General features: G+C 38.0%; 1 protein-coding gene across 2 annotated transcripts in view; it reads right to left on the bottom strand.

The window, feature by feature from the left end:
* Nucleotides 1-262: 262 nt before the first annotated feature.
* Nucleotides 263-11,463, bottom strand: part of PLXDC2 (plexin domain containing 2) — a 425,253-nt gene continuing 414,052 nt past the window's right edge. For both annotated transcript variants that reach the window (XM_058532526.1, XM_058532524.1), the window contains one exon: nt 263-10,335. In XM_058532526.1, coding sequence (XP_058388509.1) covers nt 10,219-10,335 — 117 coding nt within the window. In that variant the 3' untranslated portion in view covers nt 263-10,218. The remainder of the gene's footprint in view (nt 10,336-11,463) is intronic.

The raw sequence follows: 11,463 nt of genomic DNA, 5'->3' as shown, positions 1-11,463 counted from the left end.
GGCTCTGTGGGTTGTCGGCAGGGACCACATCTCCAGCCACTTACACGCTATGACATTCTAGGTCTTTCATTTTCTACAGTTCACTCTAGTTGGCATCAGTCCCCACAGCAGGGCAGGTTTAGAAGCAAAAGGATTTTCTATCCTGTCATTAGCCTATGGCTCTGAACACTGCACACAGATTTTCTTTCACAACAGCTAAAACATTTTGAAAACTAACGGTGAAAAGGAAACAAAAATATGCTGAAAGACAAGGGTAAAAGTATTTAAGAAATTAAAACAAAATGATCATTTATTGTTTTTAATATGTAGTCAAATATGACAGCAGTATTACACAAATTGCTCCCTTCTCCCCTTTGTAAAATCCCAAATTTGTTGACTCCAACTGAAAGTGAAAAAACGTGATTTAATTCCAAAAAGAGCAATCAACAGAGAGAACACAGGCAACATTTGGTCACCACCAGCTTCCAGACCTTTCAAGATAAATTGTGTCACCAGAGCAGTCGATACACTGGCTTTCTTACAAAATTATTACGAGGAAAAAAAAAAGATTTCCCACATACTGTAAGGAGAACCAGAAGAATTGCAGAAAAACTTGGTTTAAGAAGCTGTGTGAAGAAAACTTTAATGAATTATTGCAATCATCATGATTCCCAGGTAAAAGATAGATGGCAAATTAATGGACTGTAAGGAAATACATTCAAACTTAGATAATTAATCTTACAGTGAAAATAATCAAGAAGCTTACAGAAGTACGTAGCATCTGAATGACTGAATTTCAACAGCGGATTTCAGTAAAGGTCACGCCTCTTCTGCTATCAGACACCGTTAGTGCAAATTCACATACAATCATTTTTACATTTGCAGGTTCAGGTACATCAAGCATGAGGTCATCATGAAGTATGTGTATGTTATTCTAACATGAAAGAATATAGCCTCGGAATGTCTCATTGACATGGCAGAGGAAACAGGAATGATGCCTGGAGGACTGGAGTAAATTCAAAACGATCTGTTTACCAAGCCCAGTGTTAAATGAAGTTTTGGAAAACCTCTGCGAAATTAACCTTCACCTGAAAGACCTGTCCTTGATGTGACGTGCAGGGCTTGGGAAAACTGAGAAAAGAACTGGCAATGTGCTGTGCTCACCCACAGTCTTTCCTTTTGCTTGGGGGTGACTGGGTTTAGAGGATCAGACTCTCCCCAGTGTTCTCGTTCAGCAGCACCACAGTGAGCTTTGTGATTTGGACAAAGGGTACAATTATACCAACTTCAAAATGCATTTACAAATATTCTGTGTGCTGGTGCAACTGGTATAAAACACAGACAGCCCCCCGGGTGCCCAACTTCTCTTTTCACACTTGAACATTTCAAATGACTACAAGCAGAATTACCAGAAACAGTAGTAAATTCCTGGCATTGGAAGTTCCCATGATCCCAGCTGGCATGCAAAAAAGGCTGTTTCTTTTTTTCTCCTGAAAATAATGTACTTCCCAGGCACTGTCCAAATGCCGCAAATGCGGCAAATGAGAGATTTGTTTTGACCAACCCATGAAGAGACCTTCACCTTCTCAGCTAGGGCCCCAAGATCTGCTTATAATATACACAGAATGTCTGTGTCTAACCAGATTTAATTCATGTCCCTAAAATGATTTTAACATTTCTTAGCAAGGAAAGCTCTGATTTCACTTAATGGTATTTTCAGAGTAGCCTGGTGGAGGACACTTAATTTGAGTTTTTATTTCCCTGCTAAAAATATGGCAATCTGAGTATATTTTTGTTCAGACCACCTTTAAAATGGTTGCTTAGACTTGACTGCAACGTCTAGACAATAGTACTTGAACTCGAGTCCCGAGATGGTCAAACTTCACAGAGATCCAGCTGTGGGTCTACAGTCGAAAGAGCCCTCTCTTATCCTTTGGTCAGGAAAATTATTTTTATTTTTATTGTATTTTATTGCCTGTATGTGATTGGCTGTCTCATGGTCTCTGGTATAAGGGAACCAGAGAAAGTGCCTTGTAAATCAGAGGGAGATAAATGGAAAGTCTCTTTTTGGGTCATTACTTGACCATAGGTAACTCAATTCCCTAGAGCAAGGGTCTTGATGATTTTGGGATTGGTGCCATAGGAGAGGTACAGGGGGATGATGGCTGAGTTTTAGATTAATTGGGGACATCCTTGACTTTCTCTATGTCACTTATTTCCTAGCACCACTTGCAGGATCTGTGCCCCAGTGTCTGAATGTCTGAATGACCTACATTCCCGCTGATCCTCACTGAATATTTATTTGCACACTGCTCTGAAGAAGTTGAAAACTCTGCTTGAGAGCGTATTTTGATCTTTATTTTTTCCATGAATCATCCCCATCCACTCACTATGTTTATTCCCCTTCCCACATAGCAAACTTCTAAAATTAGTTTCATGCTAGGTATCTATTCAATAGGCACAAAAGATTTATAGCTGCATGATCAGTAAGTGATAATGTCAGTCATGAATGTATACTTTTTGTAACGCTAGGGAAAAGAGCGACTGTTTTTAAAAATCAACACTCCAGTGGGAATGAGAGAAATCACTGAGTTTTTTCAACTGAAATCAAAATGAATATATCACTGTCTGCCAAGTTAAAATTTTTTGCTTTATTCCATTAGGAGAGGATTTTTTTTTTTTACTCATTCTCAAATGTTAATTAATGTTAGAAATTAGAAAAATATGAGTACCAGCGTATGATTTGCATTAATTTTTTTCCAGCCTTTTATTCTGGATTTAAAGTAATAGAATCTTTCAGTGTCAACTGTGATCTGGAAATTCATTTACAACAAGTTTTGAGCATTTTATTTCTCTAGACATAATTTGGTCATTCATAATAAATGTATTATTGAGAAGCCAATGATGATGCATTCTATAAACTTTTTATGGAGAATTGATTCAAGAAATTATATGATCTTACTGGAATGATTATCATCTTACTTCTTTGCAATAACCATTGTGAGAGCAGTGGGCACTGGATGGTTTAAAAGTTATGTCAGGCAATAATTAGGCAGATATGTTACAATTTAAGTTGAAATTAGAAGATCTACTTAATCAAAATATTAAGTAACATCATACTGTCTGATATGAGAGTGGAAGAGTAGAAGATTATATATACACTTGAGGGTCTCCTAGGTTGGAGTGTTCTGAGTTCCATGAGTGTCTTATGAGAGCTCAGAGTGTGCTTGTCAATATTCCATAGCCTTAGACTTCACAATCAAGGTTTTCAACTGTGTATCCATAGTAGCCACTTGTAGTAAATAATTACGAATGCTTTCAAATCTGGGTTGGTCTTCTAGGAAAAGGAATAAAGGGAGGCTTGATATTTTCAGTTGGGGGGTTGTTGTCATTTCTACAAATATTCTTTTTTTTTTTTTAAGATTTTATTTATTTATTTTTTCCCCCCACAGCCCCAGTAGATAGTTGTGTGTCATAGCTGCACATCCTTCTAGTTGCTGTATGTGGGACTCGGGCTCAGCACGGCCGGAGAAGCGGTGCCTCAGTGCGCGCCCGGGATCCGAACCCGGGCCGCCAGCAGCTGAGCGCACGCACTTAACCACCAAGCCATGGGGCCAGCCCTCTACAAATATTCTTAAGGGCTTGTCTTTGTATAATTTCACCAAGTTTTCCAATTGGTGCAGAATAGACACAAGTACAAACTGATCGGATTCAGTGTTAATCATAGGAAATCACCGACCCTACAGAAAACTGACATAAGGCACATCAAATTAGTAGGAACTCGGCTTGACAGACTTAAATATTCCAACTCTGAAATTTCCAATTTTCAATTACTTGGGACAGTCAAATTTTTTTTTCCCAAAGAGTGATAATAAAAAATCAGTATCAGAAATCGCAAGTTCATCCAGATATGCTTAAAATTAGAAGTACCAATCTCAACTTCTCTGCACATTTTGAAGGTAAAGACGAAGGAATAAGATTTGCAGATGTATGAAATGACCAAAAGAAAACTCCTCAAAGCAAAGTCTGAGATACTGAAGCTGGGTGACCCCAAGTCCCCATCCTGAAGCGAAAACCACTGCAGTGGCTATGACAGCAGCAAAGCATAATTACCGAGCAGCCTTATCTCTGGCTATGAAAAAGTCAATTCCCAAGTTTCCAGAGATAACCAATCTTCCGATCTTCCCTCAATAAATTTGTAAAACCAAGAGATGGAGAAATAGATAAGGATGATGTTGGGTGGTGGTCGAACTAGTGACTTTCACAGTCTCTTCTCATTCAAAGAGTTTGATTCCAAGTCTTATTGTAAATAGAAATGTGTCTATAATGAAGATTAAGTGACAAGAGAAAAAGAAACGTGTGTTTTTTTCTCCTGATACATTTTGCTCACTAGCTAATCCAGTAGTTTTCCCAATCCCACCCCAGGGGACATTTGGCAATGTCTGAAGACATCTTTCGTTGTCACAACTGGGGAATGTGTGTATGTGAGTTACTGGCATATACTCAATAGAAGCCTGGAAGTTGCCCAACATTCTACAACGCATGGGACCACTCCCTCCACCCCAACAAAGAATTATGGGGCCCAAAATGTCAATAGTGCCGAGGCTGAGAAAACTAGAGACGGTCTAATAAATGACAAACAACCACATACACGTAAAGTGCAAAGGTCCCTTTGATATACTAGGACTTCTGGAATACTTTATGATCTTGTTAATTCAAAAAGCCACAACAGAAATATTGGTGCAAGAAAGTGAACTATTACATCTGGTCAGAAAGAATTCAAGTGACCTGGAAAGTCCTCCTGGGTCTGCGACAACTTTGGATGAGTAACTTTTCTTCTCATAAATAAAATTAACAGATCATTTGAAACAGAGCAAACAACACAGATGTATCATATTTCAGAAACATTCTTCAGGCAGATACTTGATATTTTCCTGTCTAAGTAGAAAAGAAAATCGGAATTGGAAATTTGAATAGAGTAATATCGATCCTACCTCCTTGCAAAGTTGTGTTTGAGGATTTCACCATATTACAGTTATCAGTGGACATGCCTGATCTCTCACTATTTGTAATTATCACTATAAACCACCAGAACTCACACAGGAACTTGGTTCCAGTAGGTGCTTAACAAATATCTAAGTGAACTGAGTGGTTGAATGAACTAACAAACAAAGGGATGCCTCAAAGTGCTCTGTAAAACGTAAAGTGCTTCACAAACGCGACGTAATATGAGTATATAATAGATGACGCCACAGACCTCATAATATTTGCTCAAAAAATCTTTTTTAGGGCAAAAATGTTCACATAGTTTAAAAAGCAAATAAAAATTGTGATTATATATGTTGTAAGAAAATACGCTATGAAGATGATTGCTTTTCAGGTACATTTGGGAAGAAATGAAACAAAAGGAGAACAACTTTCAATGGCATTGCTAATTTAGATGGCCACAGGGGGAAGGGACGTGCAAAACCAAAGAAGAACTCTGGAATAGCTAGAACTTGAAATCACTGGTTGTTATAAAAATGGCACCGTTCTTACGACAGCAAAATGATAGAGGAAGCGTGGTCCAACGTTCTATATTATAGGACAGAGCAGACAGTCAAGGCAGCAAATAAAGTTTGCCTTTAGATGGAGTGTGGCTTCTAAGCTGCTGGTTGGCCTTTAGTGCTGATGAAGGGGTCTAGGCAAGGAGAACCGGAACAAATATAACAAGTCAGGAGTTTTAAGTACAAGACCTAGTTCTGATACTGGGACAATTACCGTCTCTCTCTGGCCTCAGTTTTCTGATCTGTGAAATGAGAAGGTTGGATTAGATGCCTCCCATGATTCTGGCGCGTGGATGCTGACGTCCGTGGGGCGTGGTGGGGTGCAGCAGGAAAGAAAAAGCGCGAGCAATCTTTTGGAATTAGTAGGGCAAGTCATAATAAAACATCTGAAAAATGCCTGAAGAAATACAAAGCAAAATAACATTTCACAGGAGGGAGAACCCTCATATCCCATAAGCACAGGATCTATTTTTAAGAATTCAAATATTAATTTCTTATCATGGAATAGAAACGTCTTGAACCAAGGCATGGATTCTAACAAAAATTTTTCCCAAATGGACAATAGACACCAGGGGCGTTACCAAATTTATAGTCCTTTCAGAATGAGGAAACAAGAATTTTTTGCCAAAAACTAATAAATTATACTAACCTGAGAATATATATTATCTGCATATTAGCATAATTGAAATTAATTTCTTTTTCTATAGTCTGCATTTGCAAATTTTTACATTTAAAATTGTTTCACATATTTACAGTTTAATGTGACAGCCCCTTATATTCATGTTACCGGGGATAAAATAAATATTTGAAATTATTTGTGCTTGAGGTATTTCCTTCTAAAGAGAAGACTGCTGGTCAGCGCCTGGGCTTCCCTTTGCTGTGAAGAGTAAACTGGGAAATTAGAAGACGCCAGAGAGGCTAAATGACTCCACCGGAAAGAACTGAGCCAGCTGAAGCATGCACACAGGGCACGCTGGAGTGGGAGAGGAGAGACAGCTCAGAGAGATGTCGTATAGGGGAAATATTAAGAGAAAATATTAGGATGGAAAAAAGGAACTTAATCAATTTTCTATGTATTTTGAATGTATTCTCCTCTGACATTGTCTCAAAAAATGTATCGATTTGAGTGTCTTTGAATGCTTTCTGGATTGATGGACTTTTCTCCCTCTGAATGCAAATTTATGCTGGTACTGGACCAACAGATGTGCTTTATATGGGTTACACGGACATAAAGTTTTAAAAGTCTGTCCATCTGTACATTTAGTCAGTCTCCATAATAATAATCTTGCAAGGAAGACAGGACAAAAATATTTTTATTTCCCCAAATTGCAAATTGAGACTCCTGGAGGTTAAAGTGATTTTCCCAAAATAAAATAGTGAAGCCTCAATGCTGGGTCAGCTGGTATTCTTTCATTACTCCATGCTGCCTCTCTGAGATCAAAAATGCTTAGAATATGCCCAAGAACTACCAAATCTTCTCTTTTTCCTCCTCCTCCTTTTTCTTCAAGGAGAAGGAATTAGAAGGAAAGACTGCTTCTACAGCACTGTGTAACGGAATTCTCTGTGATGATGGGAATGTTGTGTGTTGTCCAATATGGTAGCCATACGCCACATGTGGCTATTGAGCACTTGAAATGTGGCCAGTGTGACTGAAGAACTGAATTTTTATTTAATTTTAATTAACTAAATTTAAATAACCACATTTGGCTAGTGGATATAATATTGGACAGCATAGTTCCAGAAGCTTCATGTGAGAGATTAGCCAATGCCCTAGGTATCTCCAACTACAATAATAATTGGGGGTAAATTGTATGTTATCATTTATCTTTAGTTTTCTATTTGTTAGTATATCTTGAAGTCCAAACCCTTCATAAAAAACCCCAACATTTTGGTCAGTGCTATCTGATTGGCTTAAGATATTTTTCTTGACTTTTAATACCTTTATCTAATCACTGAATATTATTTTTACAAATAATTAAGATGAAATAACTAACTTCCTCTGGAGCACCACTTACCTGATTTCTCCAGAAGTTTGTATGTGTTCCTTTGCTGTTCTTAATTTTTAAAATTTTTGTTATTCTGTCTCTACTATGTTCATAGTATATTAATTAACGTACAGATGCTTCCTTTCTAATACACACCACATGTAAAATCCAAAGCATCAGCGTCCATTCGGAACTTCCAGAAACTGTGTGTTTGCTCTTCTTTTGTAGTAAATGGGCACCAAAAACAAACCAGAAGTATAAAATAGAATGAAAGTTTCTTTAAAAAAGGGATTCAGCCACCCTTTCCCCTTACCACTAAAAGACTCATACAACAGAAACTTCTCACCACTTTTAACTCCTAGTTCTGTGAGGAGGTTTTCCCACACGCCAGCAACATTTTTACTTCCCAAAAGTTTTCCCTCTTCCATGGTGCTTTCGTTCACTGAAGAATTCAGAGAGTTTTATGTTTTTCTACAGAGTTGTCAATATTTTTGAATCAAAAATGGAAAACGGAAGGGTATAAAGATAACATTACTACTTCAAAGAATTGTGTAAGGAGTTGGATATATATGCAGGATTTATACAACTGTCAAGCAACTGCTATTGGAAGCCACACCTGCCACAAAAGCTAGTGAAAGAAGCATCATCTTATCCTAAAAGGAATCGTCTGTGTGCTCCTTATGTCTTTGTAGAATACCAGTTGCACCAGTTACATTGGCAAGTCATTTGCTTATTGCTATCTGATCAAACCTACTCCATGAGAAATAAGTTGGGATATTTCATATAAACTGAAGGTAACTACAGCAGAGAGATTGTCATCACATTCTTCAATCACCTTGCTTGTCAATTTTTTTTGCAATTATTAACTAAGTAGGTTAAATTGCCACCCTCATCGGGTACTAAAAAATGTAAAGCAAAATACATATGATGGAAAATGGCATTAGTTTACATCAGACAATTGTGATGATAAATATGATACTCGGTTAGTGGACTGATGTCATTCAATGTAGACACCGTGTACAAATGCTAAGCTGTTAGTAAAGTGCTGCGTAAGAGATGTCTCTGCTTCTTTATACCCGAATCTGCAAATGTTGGACACTGTATCCTACAAGAACCAACAGCTTCTTGGCACAGGATGTAAGTTTCATGGGTCAAGTTGTTGATGAAATTGTACTCACAGTACCCGCATTTAAACTTGGGGAGCTCAGTATATAAATTAACCACTTTCCTCTTCAAGGGATGCTTTTCTTTTCTTCATTCAGGGGGAAATTTGGAAATTTGGATTGTGATTATAGGGCAAATGACAGATCCATCTAAGGAGTTTTTGCATCTGCTTTATTTAGCCAGGGAGGGAAGGGGTTGATAGGAATGAAACAGTGGCTCAAATTGGCAGGAAAATGATCGGCACTGCAATTAATTGAACCACTTTTGCTAAGTGACATAAAAATATTCTAATATTAAGGATTATTTTACAACTCTATGGAAGTATGCAGTAATGCATCTTGCATTCTTGTCTTGATGACAAAATGCACTCTTAGAGTCACAAGAGCCTGCCTTGTGTTAGTTATAAACAAAAATATATTTATATATATATTTATGTAACTACTATGTGCTTTAAAGAAAATTACTGTATGATTCAGCAGGGTTCTTTCAATCTTTTTCTCGCCAGGGATATGCTGACTTGAATGGCTTCTTAGGAATCGACAATAAAATGGGCCTCTAGTACTGAAATGGCAAAAAGTAAAAAAAAAAACAAAAACCCTATGTTTAGAATCCCTTAACATTTTTGCTTCAAAAACCATCAAGGAACTCTTTGTATTGTTTCCTTTTGTTTCCTTCAGCCAAGAGCAACTGTGGCTTCATAGGACTTCACAGTTGGGAAATGGAGGCAACTCTTCGTAAAACAAATCAGATGTTTCATTCTTAGGCAGGAGAACGGAAAACCTCATCTGCCATTGCCTCTTTCCTAATCTTTAGCTAAAAGTTTGGAAATTCTGTCACAGCTCAGAGAAAGGGCATTGATTAATAAGGAAGAGGGAAGCACAGTCTGTGAGCCTCCTGTACAGATAAAAGATTCGTCCTATAAAGTAATGAACTTGTTGGAACAGGTGGAGCTGGACCAGAAAAACAAAATCCTTTTGCCGCACATCTGTTGAAAAGATAGAAAATCTCTTATTCTGTGTTTGCTTTTGCTCCTGCATGAGCTATTTTTCTCAGCCATCTTGAAACATTCATCATTGCTCTTTTGATTGAAAGCATTCAGGCTTTGGAACACAGTTATCTTTGAGACATCAGAGAAGCAAATTTGAACCAAAGTGTAGATCCCTCGTGAACTAAAGCTTTCTTATTTTTTTTCTCGATCCCTTCGCAACCCTGCACCTTAACCAATAGCATTGTAATCTTGTCACACTTCTGATAAGTCCACAGGAGATGTTCTGAGTGAACTAGTGATGTCATTCCACTAGGGAATTCTATGTTCAGTGGTCAATGGTATCTTGTATAAGTTTTAGTTTTTCTTATACCCTTCCTGGGCTGGGCTTGTCCAGAAATCTTGTCTCCTTCAGGCTACAGCAGCTTAGGGCTCCTTTGCGTGTGTGTGTGTGTGTGTGTGTGTGTGTGTGTGTGTGTTTGTTTGTCTTAAAGGTATAGGCAAAATTTTAGTCTTAACACCTGTAAGCCAGCACTGGTGCTGTTCTGTCCTAGAAATTTTAGCACTGCTCTGATACAATAAAACCTTCTTTCTCTCCCACTGGTTCAACTTCAGCATAGGCAGGATGGCCAGAACCTCTTCGAAACTTCATCGCAGGCCATCTGCTTGGGCGTCTCTAAAAGAGAAAATGAAAAAATAATGATCACCAGGGTGATGATCACATAACAAGAAAAATATATTTGCCAAATATTTTAGATTAACTTCTGATTTAAATTTAGTAACACATGAAATTATCTCATTACTGCCATGGTTGAAATTATATACCCACAAAGTCCAGTGTTTCCATCTCCATTATGGTACGATCAGCACCTCTCAGGTGACAGTCCATACCTGTCCCATAAGATTGAGAGCTTCTTAAAGGCAAGGTTTATGACTTATGCATATTTATGTCTAAAAGATTCTATAAGTGCCCAAATATAACTAGGCAAAAATGAGCCTATATCTTCTTTTTTTTTTTTTTGTGAGGAAGATCGGCCCTGAGCTAACATCTGCTAATCATCCTCTTTTTGCTGAGGAAGACTGGCCCTGGGCTAACATCCATGCCCATCTTTCTCCACTTTATATGGGACGCCGCCACAGCATGGCTTGACAAGCAGTGCGTTGGTGCGTGCCCGGGATCCGAACCGGTGAACCCTGGGCCGCCGCAGCGAAGCGCACCCACCTAACCACTTGCGCCACCAGGCTGGCCCCAAAGTCTTCTTAATATATAGCCACTGATACTTTCTCTTCTCTAGAAGTCAATAATGATATCACTTCATTTTATTTATTAATTCACTCAAAAACATAAGCCCATAAAATTATGTACAGTTCTTAGAAGTGTATTTCAAATTAGGTGCTAGACTTCCTAGCAAATAAACTAAAAGAAAAATCACTTAATATCTTAAGAAATTATTTCTTAAATCTAAGATTTCCCATATGTGACTTTTTGGGCTTAAAAATTAACAGATATGCTCTGAAAACTGAATACAACATCACAGGGCGTGGACAGTCTTGAGCTTATGAACTCAATAACTGCACACGTAGACACCTTTTTTTTTTGCACACGTCCTAAAATACAGGTTATTTGTATTCACAAAAGGAGCACATTTCTCCCCAGCACTCCGTCCATCAAACAAACCTGTGATTTACAAATAGAAGTGCTGAAACGAATAATTAAGTTACAGTAGCAGAAGACAGTAAAATGCATTTCATGGCCAGCCACAATGATACTAGAAACTATTACTCCAGTTATCAGACTGCCTGC

The sequence above is a fragment of the Diceros bicornis genome, chromosome 36, assembly GCF_020826845.1.
Source record: "Diceros bicornis minor isolate mBicDic1 chromosome 36, mDicBic1.mat.cur, whole genome shotgun sequence".
NCBI lineage: Eukaryota > Metazoa > Chordata > Mammalia > Perissodactyla > Rhinocerotidae > Diceros > Diceros bicornis.
Note: the sequence above shows the minus strand (reverse complement) of the source record. Positions and strands in the feature narration are given on the sequence as shown.